The sequence below is a fragment of the Peromyscus eremicus genome, chromosome 19 (genome assembly GCF_949786415.1).
Source record: "Peromyscus eremicus chromosome 19, PerEre_H2_v1, whole genome shotgun sequence".
Lineage (NCBI taxonomy): Eukaryota > Metazoa > Chordata > Mammalia > Rodentia > Cricetidae > Peromyscus > Peromyscus eremicus.
Window position 1 is genome coordinate 67,815,153 of NC_081435.1, and position 15,327 is coordinate 67,830,479.

General features: G+C 47.3%; 1 protein-coding gene across 1 annotated transcript in view; it reads right to left on the bottom strand.

Moving 5' to 3' along the window:
- Ctdp1 (CTD phosphatase subunit 1) overlaps positions 1–14,343 on the bottom strand; it is a 66,622-nt gene extending 52,279 nt beyond the window's left edge. The window contains exons 1-4 of the mRNA XM_059246822.1: positions 13,895–14,343; positions 2,708–2,791; positions 1,911–2,004; positions 1,372–1,500 (exon numbers count right to left, since the gene is read on the bottom strand). Of these exons, the coding sequence (XP_059102805.1) occupies positions 1,372–1,500; positions 1,911–2,004; positions 2,708–2,791; positions 13,895–14,208 (621 nt within the window). The 5' untranslated portion in view covers positions 14,209–14,343. The remainder of the gene's footprint in view (positions 1–1,371; positions 1,501–1,910; positions 2,005–2,707; positions 2,792–13,894) is intronic.
- Between the last annotated feature and the right edge of the window lie 984 nt (positions 14,344–15,327).

Sequence of the window (15,327 nt, forward strand, 5' to 3'; positions counted from 1 at the left end):
CTGCGACCCTTTAATACAGTTCCTCACGCTGTGGTGACCCCCAACCATAAAAGTATTTTTGTTGCTACTTCATAACTGCTATTTTGCTACTGTTATGAATCATAATGTAAATATTGTTTTCTGATGGTCTTAGGTGAGCCCTGTGAAAGGGGTTGTGAACCACTGTCCTACACAGAGATACAGACACTGTAGTTCTCCAGATCCCTTACAACTGAGAATTGGTTCAAGCTATCTTACTGAACTAATTTAAAATGTGCAACTCTAAAGGCACAATAAAAGAAACAACCACAGCAACCCACATTGAGATGCACAGGAGCAAAGGCCCCCATCTACGTGCTCTTCCAAATGCTCACTACCCAGACAGGCGGGGTGACTGAAATGATACACTATTCAGTAAGAACTTCTATCACACCAAATACTGCATACAGAACAGTGCATATTGTCCTGTAACACCCCATGGTACACAAAGACAACTAATGTAAGTCTAAGTGTAAGCTGCGCTGTGGAGGCAGAACTCCAGTCACATTAGGCTAATCCTCACAAAACTACCTACACTCTTGTCATTAAATTAGTTTCACTGGTCACTATTCATATCACCATTATATCCACAGCAGCTCACTCAAGCAGAGGAATTTAGCTCTCCGGTGACCCATAGCCTAGGCTGTGATTAGCTTCTAGTGTCTTCTCATCCCTAGACCTGGAGGAACAGCAGGACACATACAAAGCTGTAATGTACCCAAAATCTAAAGTAACAGTCTATGTGTCACTTGCCCAGCAGCTAATATTTTAAAACCTGACAAGCTGACACTAGCCAGGCCTTCCTTGTTAATAGTATGCATGACTACAGGCTTTAGGCCATCTTTCTCTACTAGGCACTAAAAGCTTTTCACTCCTGAACCTCAACTTGCCAGCAAGTGGCTGATTTCCCATTCAGGCTTACCTGAATGGGATTCCACACCTGGCCACTCCCTATGTCACCTGGGAGAATTCAACTCCCTCATGGTGACTCCTAGGTTCTCTTAAACACAGACCCAGAGAGCCTCTTGTTCTAGACATCCGGAAATGAGGAACTCCACACAACATCTCTTCCCAAGACCAGGCCCCAACAGCATTCCTTATATTCCCCACTCACTGTCTTTACAGGTCTCTGACCCCAGCAAGTGTGAACCTCACACAAAAGCTCAATGCTAACAGTAAGCGGCCACTTTCAGTGCTGCCTGGACCAGCCCAGACACAGATATGTGAGGGCCTGTTTCCCACATCTATCTAGTGATCACAGGAACTCACTTAAACGAGATCATGTGCTTTGGAATAGAATCACAGGGTCTAAGACTGCTGTGAGAGCTACCACGGAAAGCTGGTGTCACTCACTTTGTTGGACATCTGGGGACAGTGCTGCTCAGTTGTATGAATCAGGGTCTGGTCCAAATCAACCATAAGGACCAGTTTTCTGTTTCGATGTAGTCGTTGCTGATCTTCCCTTCCTAGTTTTTCAGCTTGCTAAAGTCAAAAAGGGAAAGAGAAAAATGACAAAGTATGTATATTTGGATTAAAACTAAAATTCACTTTTATTAATAAAAAGCACACAGACAAGTTCCTAGCCATCCATCACTACTGCTTCCATGTTGGCAGCCTACCACAGCATTCTAGGAAAGTCTGGCTCAAGGGGAACTGAAGCCACCCCTGCTGCTGTGCTGGCAGTACCAAGAAGGTCAGCAATACATAAAACTAAGAGCTGCGGGCTTCAAAGTGTCTGTGCAGACCCAGTTGTCAATGAATGAGAAAAGAAAACTGGCAGCTTCCAAGTCTTAGAAAGCAGTATTCCAAATGAGGGTTGCCTATAAAATGATGTCTACCAAGACATGCTCCCGAGTTCCCCTAAAGAATCCAGCAGCTGCTACTCTTCTTACCTCAGAGCTCACCATCAACTCCGGCACACTGTGGACCATGGAAACAGTTGCTGTAGAAAGTGGTACCTGCTGCTTTCCATTTTTATTCTGCAACCTGTGAGTGTGGAAAGAGCACCTGGTTAACTGTATGGAAGGCACGTCTAACTGTGAGTGACATGCACCAACACTTCTATCCTAGCACACTTGTGTGAAGACAGCAAAGTGAATGCTGCCTGTCTTTAAACATAGGAAAAACACGAGAAACTGAGCTCTAGGTCACACCTGCAGTCAGATATGCCAGTCACATGCTCAGTGCAAGAGTCAATTCTCCATGTAAATCAACTGCAGTTACATGGAAACAAAAATAGTGACAGCCACTCCCCCCCCCACCTACACTGCTGAATGAACAGAGATCAGAGACCACTTAGCACCACTGGTCAGCTACATAGAGCATTAGAAAAACAGGCTCAGTGTCAAAGCTGTGCTACATCCTGAATGGAGGTGTGTGTGTGTGCGCGCGCGCGTGCACGCGCACGCGCTCCAGACATAGAAAATGATTTGTAGTCCCCACTGTGAGGAAAGCATATGCCTTCCAGAAATACTGGAGAAGGGTACTCTGCATAATCTAGGGTGTCAGGCAGTGAAGGCTGAAAACAAAAAGGATTCTTTCCTTGGGAAACTGGCCATGGGCCAGGGCCCAACTCTGGGCAGAAGCAGCAGGACCCTGTATGTGCCTTACACACCTCTGCCCTCTGTACCCCCAGGGTCCCCTACCTGAGAGCTAAAACTCTTGAGCCTCACTCCACACGTGTACTCACTGGGTCAGGTCCTGGCCACACTCGGCACACAGGCCCTTCATGACGACAGGATGGCTGCATCCTTCCAATCTCACCAGAAGCGCTCTGCAGAAACAGAAGCAAACAGTAACAATGTATCATATGGTGGGAGAAAGGGCATGTGAATGGGAACCGGTCTTCAGGCTGGCTCCATCTGACTCTCAGATTACTCTAGCCAGGACAACCATCTACTGCCTAAGAGAAAGAAAGAGCTGCAGAGAGAGGTCTAGTCAGGAGAGGAGACGACATACAGATGGTCTCAATAACTATGTACACACGATCTTCTCATGTTTCTAACAAGGAATGCACCAAAATCAAGCTTTACCTACATTATTGTAAGCACATGTTGGTATAATTCAAAAATAAATTTCTGTTTCCTCCCACAGATGACTCCCAGTCTAGACCGGTTCATATTTATCTGACATTTTCCTGAAAGAATTACTATAATATCCCTAGTTGGTTGTTGGTTTCCTTTAAAAACAATATTTGACCATGTAGCCCATGCTGACCTTGAACTCTCCATCCTCTTGCCTCAGCTTCCCAAGTGCTGGGCTATGCCACCATGCCCACCTTCTATTTTAAATAAACAGAAATTATTTTTCTTATTAGGTCCACACACAGCACTGCCTCAGGGAGGGATTACTATGGACAAATTTCCAGATTGTAAAAGCAGAGGCTGCACTCTGATAGATAACCCAGCAGAGAGAGATTCACGCCTCTCTAATATGGTTCAGTAGGGTGCTTGTCAGGCCCATGCTTGTTGCTGGGACCTTTCCAATTATTTCCTAGTGGCATGAAATTAACAGTCTCCAGAAGCAGGGTCACCTTCCAGAAACCAGAACTGGCCCTACCTACTCTGTTCTACACTCTGCTTCTTGGTCTAGCCTGTCCCCAGCAGAAGCTCTCAGGGGCCAACCTGTCTATCGTAATATAAGTGAGAGCACTTGGACCTCCCAGGGACCTGGCCAGGGAAGCCTATCCACTGCTCCCCTCACAACACTCTGAAAGAGATGCAGGAAAGCAGGACAAAGGTTAGCCAAGTCTTGGCCATGTAGGAACAACAAAAGGACCCCCCTGGTACTTCACAGGAGGTAGAAGGCCAAGACCCAAGACACACAGTTCCAGATCAGCCTCACCGGACAAGGGCTCCGCGTGCATCCTGACTTTCCTTGTGCATGAGGTTTAGAAGAGGGATTGACTTAAAGGGGCACATGCCCAAGGGTCTACACCACAGTCCAGTGGAGACAGGAGAGCCTTTTCCACTGGTGCTATGTGATACCATAGGCAAGAAAAAGCAAAACAAAAGGACCTCTGATTTAAGGCTCACATCTTATAGCAAACCTGACTTAAATTACAACTAAACACAAAGCCCAGTGTCAGGTGCAGGATCTCTCTGAGTTTTTGTTCAGGGAGGCCCCAGAAGTTAACCACAGTCCTAACAAGGAGCATGAAGAATCCATCAAGCATGAAGAATCCTCACAACTCAACAGTAAAATTGAATGGAACCCTGATTATTGTAGCTCTAAAGTAAGTCTCCAAACCAGTTAATAAAATTCTATCTTTCTCAACTCTATTCTTTCTCCAAGTGGTTGTTTGAGGTTCCCTGTATTTCTATACAAACCTCAGGACCAGTTCAGCATTTTCCATAAGCACAGCTGCTAAACTCTGCTCAGGTAACAAGTCAGCATCTTCCACACGGCCACAGGGGCTGCACAAGGAAGCATGTGATGTGGAACCCCCTCCCCACCCACCAGCAGTGGATCACAAGTCTTACCATACTAGTATTAATTCAGACACAGGGAAGTCCCTTGAGCCCTTAAGTACCCCTGCCCACCCACCCATGTGGAGTCAGCCTGGTTCTCTACTTCCTGTGCCTGTCTGGAAACTATATGGTATTCTACATGGCAACACTGAGCCACCATCAAGGACAGGAGTAAAGTTAAAAAGGAAGTCTGCTGTGAGGACAGAGCTGGTAACAAAGCCAACTACCTTGGTGGGTGACCTGTCTAGTTTGGTCTTCCCTGGAGCATGGGCATCAAAGCCATGGGCAAAAATTCCTCTGGGAATAGGCTAGCTTCATACACAGAAGAAACACGGCCATAATCTAAGCAGTGGGTTACACAACCTTGCTCTCAAAGACTTGACGAGAAGGGAAGTTCACAGTCCAATTCCTGTGAGTTAAGTAAAGACAGTAAGCACTGGAAGGAACAATCCCACCAACACAGATGGTGAATTCTAGTGCAAGTAGAAGTGCTTCTGTGGACCCTTGGCAAGCGAGAAGAGAGGCAGGGAAAAACCAAAGCATGCATAGGAAGGCTGTGAAGGAAGAGTGAGAGCACAGGATGAGGAGTTCAGTCTGACCCTATGCTTTGGGCACTAGGAAACTAACAGCCTCACTGTATGAGTAAATCATGTAAGACTTTGTACTGGACTCAAAAGGCTTTGCCCATCTTATTCTATATGGCAGCTTTTGCCCAGGGACACACGGCCACGTTTACAGACACTCTGGATATTACACATGTCACTGCTCAATTATTTCACAGGGCACAGAATAACTGTAGGTCTCAGAATGTCTCAGGGATCAGATTGGAAACCAAGGCACAGACATGAGACCAACGGCACACCAGAGTATACACTGTCTGGGCACATCCAGTTTACTGGTGCTCTCAGTGTCCTAGAGACATACACCCTAATGAATCGCTGCCAGCCAACATGCTAACCCACCTGGAGAGCTAATATGTGCGATAGCTTACGTCACCCAAACAACCTGGGACCATGCATAGATTTCATCTATCTTTGCATCTCTCATAACATGCCTGGATTTCAAAAACTCAGTGAGCAGGGGATATAGCTCATTGGTACAGCACCTGGTTGGCATATATTTGGAGACCTGCATTTGATCTCCAAAACTGTGAAAAAAAAAAAAAAAAAAAAACAAACCAAACCTAAACCCCATCTGTTAAGTTTTGACATGTGACCTTCCTTCTACCTATAATGGTTAAGAATACACAAATTACATTCACTGAAAACATTAAAATAGTTACTAAATTCAAATTTGATCTCTCCAATTCCAAGTGAGTCTAAGAATTCCTGTTCTTCGCAAACTGTTATCTTGAGGGTGTACCACAAAGCCAGACTTTCCTGATACCTGTCACTTAAGGCAATAAATGCTTCATCCCTTCCAAACTCATGTGGCTGACCGTACAGGGCTTGCCAGCAGCACCTCAGGAAGAAGTAAAATAACACAAGGTACAGAACACAAGTGTTATGACCCAGCAAAGTGACCTACTAAATTTAAAGTCCATGCAATGCACATTTGGAAGCTGCCCTATGGTAAAAGAATGCTGATACCACAGCCACAGTGTAAGGAGGGAAAGTGAACACCTTACCAATGGAGCATCTTTGGAAGATGCCACAGCCACAGTGTAAGGAGGGAAAGTGAACACCTTACCAATGGAGCATCTTTGGAAGATGTCACAGCCACAGTGTAAGGAGGGGAAAGTGAACACCTTACCAATGGAGCATCTTTGGAAGTTGCCACTGTTCTGGACAAATGTCTGCTGAAACATAGGCAAAACCCATATGGTATCTGCTGCCACGCTCTTGCTGCCTGTGTTCGAACAGGGACAGGTACGATATGCACACTGATGGCCCAGACAGAACACAGCCAACACAAGCTTCAAAGAAACTCAGGTGTAGCCACACCTACTTATTTTAGGGTCAAAGTTTGATGAGAATATACAGTTTTTATAGATTAATAAAACATTTATCATGACACTGAAACTCATGAGAAAGTCTCTTTCCATAACAGGAACCCATCATATGCCACCATTACCCAGTGATCAACATTCAACCATACAAGGTGAGACAAACTAATATCTGGAAGGGTATCAGTGCTGTCCGTCAGCCGAGCCACACGCAGAACCACAGTCTAACCGAAGGACAGTCTATAAACAAGTCACCACTAATGCTAAGAAGAAGGAGGCAGAGAAGCTGACGTGTCACATGCAACTGGCAGAGTGCGACAGAGTTTGCGTCTACTCTAGAGGACATGATCAAGACGAGAGCAGAGCAGGCCGCAGAGGACAAGACAGCACCGCACAGACGCTGACTACACAGTGCTTACATAAGAGGACCTTGGGTTTGCGGAGAGCAAGTATTTAGGAGAATGTCCTACCTCAGGGCAACTCACCCTCCAACTCTTCAGAGAAAAGTGACTTGGGCAAGAAGAGAGAAAGAGAACGCAAACACGGCAGCTGCTGACACTTTAGAACTCTGAGTGACACTCATGTGAGAACGCTTTGCTCTTCTGTAACTTCCCTCTAAGTCAGAAGCTCTGGCTGCACCTGAGCCTATCAACTGAGCGAGGACAGAGTTACTTGGCCCCAGCAGGGTAACAGGGCATAGTGCTGTAGAGCTGCTTACCTCTGGGGGCTCTAGAGCAGAGCAATAAAGACAGGAAGGGCCAGTGGTAAGAGAGACTCTTCAAAGGCACACTCCCAAGGACCCACTTCCTCCAATAGGTCCCACTCCTCCTAACAGCCCACTCAATATGGTGCTAATCCATTGAAGGTTAGCACCTTCATGATCCAAGCACCACCAGCTGGGTGACCAAGCCTTCAATCCTTTATGGTGGGGGATAATCATATCAAAACACAACAGCCAAAATTTTAAAACAAAAGATACCGCAATAGCCCAAAAAGGGGGAGGAGGGGGCAAAAAGCTTTAAAAAAAAAAAGCTGAAAGAACACACTTCCGATTCTATAACCATTTGGTGGGGTGGAGGTGCCACATGGGGAATATACACTCATCCGCCAACTTGCAGCCAGAGCTGTTCTGGGGCTGAGGAGACACAGGGTCAGGACAAAGCCTGGAACAACTGGATAGGTTGGGCTCTGGCAGCAGTTATAAAAAACAGTCTAAGACATTTGGAGAAGGACACTTCCCAAAACCATCTACGGAATCTACTGAGGGTCAGCTAAGATTCAAGAGATTGCTACTGACTTTGGATGACACAAAGACACCACCTCTGTGGTCCAGAGCTGTTAGTCTCAAAAGCATGGAAGCTGCATACACTTGTCCTCACCCTATTAGCTCTGTTGGAAAACAGACCTCCAGCCAAACCTGTCTCAGAATTTCATCAGCCAAGGGTTGAAATGCTTGTAGCTGTACAAAACCATCGATGCGCGTTAAGCTCCAAAGCTGCAGGGTGCACCTACCAACCTACAGGCACAAGACTTACATTCCTACCAGTTCAGTTAACATGCATGCACTTTTCCTGAGACAATGGATGTGCATCACTTGTTATGTTTGGCAATGACATCAATATTTATGCATAATTTAAAAAATGTGGAATTGACTTATCTATTCCTCCACATCAATATGAGGATTTCATTTAATGTTTTTCAAAAAAAGATTTACTTAATGTGTATGGATATTTTCCTTGCATGTATATTTGTGTACTACATATGTGCCTGGTGCTGGCAGCAGGTGTCAGATTCCCTAGAACTGTAGTCACAGATGGTTGTGAGCTACCATGTGGGTGCTGGAAATGAAACCCAGATCCTCTGAGGAGCAGTCCGTGCTCTTAACATCTGAACCCTGTTGTTTAATCTCTTCTAAAATGAAATGAAGATGCAAGGCTAGTGATACATTTCACAATGCACATACAATTCTAGAGCCAATGTGCTGTTCCTAAGTAGATACACTTCAAAGCCCACCTATCTCAGAGGCCTCTATTAAATGATTATGTCAAGCTACTTTAAGGCCTGCACACAAAACTCAGGAACCAAAAAGGCCCAAAGAGTTCCTTCAAAACCAGGAATACAACACAAAATAACACAGCTCCATCTGAAGTACAGATCATCTGTATTCAACAGGTTCAGTTAAAGGAACAATTTCCCTAGCTTCAGAATGTCCAAGAATGTCTTCTGAGTAATTTTTTAGATAAAGCAGACGCCAACAGGGAGAGTCATGAGTACTAGCCAAAGAATATTCATTCATAAAAATTCTGGGTATGGAAGTGTAAAAGAAATCTTATTTCCAAAGGCAGACTGTGTAGGCAACAGCTTCAGTGGCACCTGGGATCTGCTGTGATTTTGAGTACCTCTCCTCATCTAACTTTCCAACACTGAAGTAGGGAGCCAATCCTAGGAGCAACCCTGAGTTATTTTATCATAGGCTTTCTAATATTTTTTCATTCTCCAGGCAGCTGGAATAACTCCTGATTTTAGCCAGGGCTGGCTAGGCAAATGCTCGTCTCCCAGCAACCCACAGGCACTGACTGTCCCCAAATGCAATCTACAGTCCCTGCCTCTACTGGTTTGTAGTTTTTTGATTTTGTTTTATAGATACATATTTTTAAATTTTATTTCTTTAATTTTTTTGAGATTGTAATATATCGTTTTTCCCTTCCAAACCCTCCCAGGTATCCTTCCTTGCTTTTTCAGAAACTGTTTTATATATATGTTATATACATATCCCTAATTACGTAAGTATAAATGGCTTAGTATGCATGTTACTTGTATGTATGTTTCCAGGGCTGACCATTTGGTAGTGGGGAAGATCACTGCTCCCATTGTCAGCATCCTTTAGTTGCCTGTACCTCTCTGTGTAGAGTTGAGGACTTCACCAGCCATGTTAGTATGTTAATGTTGTCCATGTTCAGTCCATAGTCAGGCAGTCATGTTGGTAAGACTTTATGGGTGTAGCTTCTGACATTACTAGGAGGTACAAGCTGAGAGCAAACTCCTGCCCTTACAATCCTCCCATACCCTCTTCCACAATGATTCCCGAGCCTTAGGTACTGGAGTCGTGCTGTAGATGTATCTATTGGGACTGGGCTCCACAACTCTGCATTTTGTTTGATTGTGGTTTTTCTGTAATGGTCTCACTCTCCTGCAAAGTGAAGTCTCCTTGATGCAGGGTTCTTATCACCTCTCTCCATTCCACTCCTCCAGTGATTACATGCTCAAACCTCTGTGGGAACTTGAAAAAGTCCTGCAGCCTTTAATCCCAGCACTCAGGAGGCAGAGGCAGGCTGATCTCTGTAAGTTCCAGGCCAGCCTGGTCTACAGAACAAGTTCTAGGGCAGCCAAGGCTACACAGAGAAACCCTGTCTAGAAAAAACAAAAACAAAAAAGTGCCCCAGAAGGTCAGAGCACTATGACGAACCAATTCAGAGGTTTCTGACAGATGGTGAATGACCAGTGTTTTCAACCTCAGTAACTGTAACCCATGTAAACATTACAAAAAGGCAAACCGATACAAAGTATCACTCTTCCTATAAACTGCTACAGAGTATCTATCATTCTCCCTGTTTTCTGCTGGGCTCTGGCACCATGATAAGGTCTAGGGAGCATACTAAGGGGTCAGTCACTGATAACATGTACACATGGCAGACGATCAAGCAGTGCACACCTTCAGCTTCCTCCCTTCCCCTGCTCGGCAGAGCTCCTTCTTTCATCCGAGAGGATGAAGTGCTATGGAAACAGTCCTAGCACAGCTCAAAATGACAGCCTAGTGATTATTTCACCTTCAACCAGACACAGTTCTTTGGGAACAAACTCAAGATGTGGCATGACTGGATGTTGCTAATGACCAAAAAAACAGTGACAACCACAACCACAGGGGTCTCATTTTTGTCAGTCTTTATTAAGTACACAAGCCACCTTCTCCGTCTCAACAAAAACAAGCTAGTGTCAAACAACTTGTCAATGAGGTCTGCTGTCACCAAGTGCACACATCTGGGGGCAGCTGTGCCACAGCACCCAGACTGTGGGGGAATCTTCCTTCATTCTTCAAAAGTGTGGTGTCAGCCAAGCCTGGGAGAATCAGGACAGTAATGGGCAGGAAAACCACAAAGATGTCAGGCTTAGAACCTCTTCATGCTGCCTACAAGGGCTTAAGAGTGGCCTGACCTCAGAAGAGACACCAATGAGGACCAGCGCAGGTCATCGCTAGAGCCACAGGTTCCACTGGTGTGGGGAGATTCAAGTAGAGGGGAGAAAAGTTCATGAACAGATGCTTCCTCTGCCAACAGGCAAGCTGAAGGTGGGCAAGAGTATCCTCAAAACAGTTCTGAATCCACCAATCCTAACTCTATAGAAGTGGACGTGCTTAAGTGTGTGTGTGTGTGTGTGGGGGTGGCTCTAAGGGCCACCATCCAATAATCACCCTACAAAGATTAAGTGCAAATGTCAGTAAATGCTGGCTGTCCCATGTGACTTTAAGAATATGTAGTCAGACTCAGTGGTGCATAGCTGTAATCCCAGCACTGAGAAAGAAATGGATGGTATTGCTGGAAGACCAGAACTTGAGGTCATGAGCAAACTTCCAGTACTGCTCTGATAAACCCATTATAAAGTAGTCTCAAGTGTGATTCTGAAATGTGCTCAGAAAGAAGCAAGCATCTAGCTAGGGCTATCAGGCATGGCTGCTTCTTCTTCCTGACCCCCCCTCCCCTTCAGGGTCCCCCCTGGGGTGAAGCAGTGCTGTGATGAACTGCTGCTGGATGAGACTACACCAAAACCACACACAGAAATCCTTCTAAAAACAGAGGGCTTTGGCTCAGGGTACCTGCTGTGAGCCAGACAGGGCTTTGCCGACCAAGGTCTAAGAGTCATGGCAAGTATCGTTCAAATATCAGTATCAAATAATATCTATTATTCTGTTTTCTCAAACAGGAAAATGCACATGTCCTTTAGAAAGACTTCCTAATATGCGAATCCTGCCTTCAAAGATGCTAGAGACCAGAAGTGCTGCGGTTTTGGGGGCCATTTGGAGTTTGTATGTTTGCATAGGCCTCACATGCTGAGCACTGGAAAACACAAAAGCAAATATGCCCCAGTTTTGGATCTTGGAATACTTTAGACTTTGGATTATAGAATTAAGGACACTCAACCTGTACAAGTAAACTGTGTGATGAAGACCCACTCAGCTGAAATCTGTGTGCTACAAAAGCCTGTACAGACTCTAAATGGAGAGCTCTGTTGACTGCTACCCACAGCATCCTCTGCAGATTCTCAGTGGATGCTGCTTCTGCCAGGTTGATGCCTTAGGAAGACAATTCTCTACTGAGTGGTCTTTGTACAAAGTGACTTAATCCACAAAAGTATGACAGACATTTGGGGGGAGGCCTAACTAGTGTCCCCAAGAGCAGTAGCTCCAAAAGTACTGCACAACTATCAGCCCCTGCTCCAGGCCTAACACCCATGAATTCAACTGGGAAAGGCAACCCACAGCCATGAAATTTATTCCAAAGAAACTATTAGGATTGACACAGGGAATGAAAGTTCAAAGAAACTATTAGGATTAACACAGGGAATGAAAGTTCAAAGAAACTATTAGGATTGACACAGGGAATAAAGAGAGCTTTACACTAAGGCTTTGTTAACTGCTTCTTCCTGGTCCTTTCACACTGGTCACCCAGGTACATGCAGGCATTCAGGAACACTATGGGGAAAATACTGTGAGAAATACTGTCTCACTGCAATACTCCCCAGAATGCTGACAAAATGTTGTCCACAAGTGCACATATAGGAATAGGGAAGGAAACATTTTAAATCAAAGTAATATTGCTAGTGATTTTCCCAGAAGTAGGAATTCACCTGACATCACTGAACTGGTGGTACAGGTGCCACGAGTGATCTAGGATTCCAAGAATCACTTCAAGGACACTTAGATGCTTCATCTGAAAAGGGACATAACTCATCAGTTTCAGAGTCCTGCTTCAAGCCACTGCTCTAAGCACCAAGATCTCAAACATCAAAGAGAAGAAGCAAATATCAGCTGGGAATTCATTATAGTAGCCACTCCAGCTGGGAATTCATTATAGTAGCCACTCCGCTGACTCCTTGGGTCAATGAACTGAGTAGGTTTGATTCACCAGACTGGTGGATTTGAGCCTGAGTATGTATACTAGCCAGTTATAGGACAATTATGGTACCTGTTTGGGCCTCGGTCATAGGGGACGAGAAGGAAATGAGACATTCATTGTGGGCACTTTCTACCAATCAACTGAAAAGCAGGTTATCACCACAGGAGAAACTGCCAGTGAGGGCCCAGGTGAAGCTGACAAAGCAGCTTCTCTGATGTAAGAACCGTGTCTACCAAACCCACAGCCCTGTCCTTCCAGAAGAAGCCAAGCAGACAGCTCCCTTAGGGGGTCAGCCCCAAAGAAGCATGTCTTCCTGGTGGCTGTGCAACCCCACCCTTCAGCATCCAGTCAGAAGGAGTAAGGGCAAGGTCCACAGGCCAAGAGCCCAGGCAACATCCGCAAAGATGCACTAAGGGGAGTGACCAGGAAGACAGCCAGGCAGGGTTCTCTGTCTGTGACAAGACCAATGGAAAATGGGCATTTTCCTTATGGAGAATGGTGGGCAGCAAATACTCAACAAAGGCAGGATTGGTACCAGTCAAAGAGGTGAGCACAGGACACCAGAAAAGGAGCCAAAAGAATGTTTTCAGAGGGAAGCTCCCAGCCCAACCCACTGTAGGCAGGAACAGTCACCTCTCCCAGTAGTTTCTGTTCCTTACAATCAAAACAATCACAGCCATGTGACACACATGCCCACGTGTTAACTCAGGTTCAACACACAACACTGGCAAAATCAGACATAAAGCCAGACAGTGGCAGATCAAACCAATTCAAGATCCTGTAGAATCAGGAAACAAGTGTGACAGCTAGAATCCACACATGACTTGAGGACCAAGTACCCAGCGCCCGATGCAGCTTGGGTTCTGTCTACCCTTTTCGTGGCTATGATGCAGAACCATCAGGTTTTATAACCGCGTTTCACCAAGTTTTATAAGCGTTTAAAGAAGCACACACGCCCCACAGCTTCTATTTCAATAACGAGCCTGGAACCTGCCTGAGTAGTCCTGCGGCCACAGCCACCCAAGTTGCCTTCACTCACAAAGGTGGAGTCCACCAATTATAGAAGAGGGACAGACGCAAAACATTTCCCAAAGGGGTAACTTTGGGTCACCGAGAACTTTTCAAACTCAAAGTATCTCGGGTCTGATTAGATCACAAACGGCGACCATTCTTCCTATACTCTCACCCCGCAGCACCTTCGGGCCGCCCTGCACGCCCGAACGAACGCAGCTATAGCCCAGGGACCCCCCGACATCCCGAGAGCCCTGGGAACCGGGTCCCCGCATACTCACCCAGGGTCTACCACCTGGCCGGGCTGCGCACACAGTTCACGGACCACGCCGGCGCGCTCGGACCTGAGCCTGCGCTCGGCCCGCGCGGATTTCACGCAGCCCCCAGAGGTGGTGCGAGCCGGGGCTGTCCCTGCGGGCTCCGCGGAAGCAGCGGCCTCGCACACTGCCAGCACCGAGCCGATGCGCACAGCCGCGCCTGCCGCCACCTTCCACTCGAGCAGGCGCAGCGGCGTGGGGCCCGGGCAGCGCACCTCTGCCCCGGCCGCCGCCGGAGCGCCCTCGGTGGGAACGCCGGCCGCGGGCGGCGCTTCCATCGCGGCCCAGCGAGCGACAAGGACGGTCAGAACAACGGAGGTGAGAAATGAAAACACAGGCGCTCAGGGCGCGGCGCCCACCGCGGGCGGCGGCGACACTGCGGTTCCCGCTCCGACACCGGCTTCACCCGCCGCTCGCTGCGCACTCACTTCCGGGAGGCGTGCTGCGTCACGAGGGCGGGGCCGGCGACGTGCAGCCGCGTGACTGCGTGCTCTCGGGCCGCGGGTAAACAGTCGGCCCACGCGAAGCTGGGAGGCGCTGGTTCACACCCGCCGGGCGCTGGTTCGCGGTGTTGAGACTGCAGACATGCCACGCGGATCGCTGTCACAAGACTTCTGTCACACACTGCAAGTCCTGACGCATCGGGACTACCGGTTCCGGCATGCAGTGCGGGTCTTGTGCCAACTCCCGTCGTACACTGCGGGTTCCGACTACGGGAGACTTTATTGCTAGCCTTCAGCGGGGACAGCTGTGCTTGATAGTACGCTGTAGTTCTGATGTCGAGAGAGAACTACCGGCCCCAGCATGCAACGCGAACCTGTCTCCCCCCCCCCCCCCCCGCGCACTCCCGTCGTGCTCTGCGAGGTTTGCGGTGGAGAAACTCCAGGTCCCTTTAGGCAGTGCTGCCTGTACACTTCGGGACCAGCAGTCTACTTCTAGCCCACTTCTCGGGTCGTGCACTGCGAGTCCTGGAGTAGCGAGACTGAGTTCCTGCTGGCTCAGTGGCGGAGGACCTGGACTCACCCGGTTCTGCCGTAGTCTGGAGAGCGGAGCGTATGCAGTGGCCGCTAGCAGCTGGCGCTTTTTTTCAGAGTGGAGCTGCGGTTGGTTTAGGGTGTCCACTTCGCCTGCTCGCTCCTCCTGGGCTGCCGTGTGCTCATTACTCATCAGGCCTACAAGTGGGAGCCCGGAGGATCTCTATGTCACAGTTTCTGAATCCTATCAAATAGCATTCCCATAAAGCTTGAGTGGGTGTCCCGGGCTGTGAGCATGCTTGTCCCAAAGATGCCTACACTTGTTACTGCATCTTATGCAAACAGGCCACAGGCCTTTGTTTCTATGGGCTGTGTTCCAACGAATTGCCTAAAGTGCAGCGAATAGCGTCTGGGGAGTCTGTT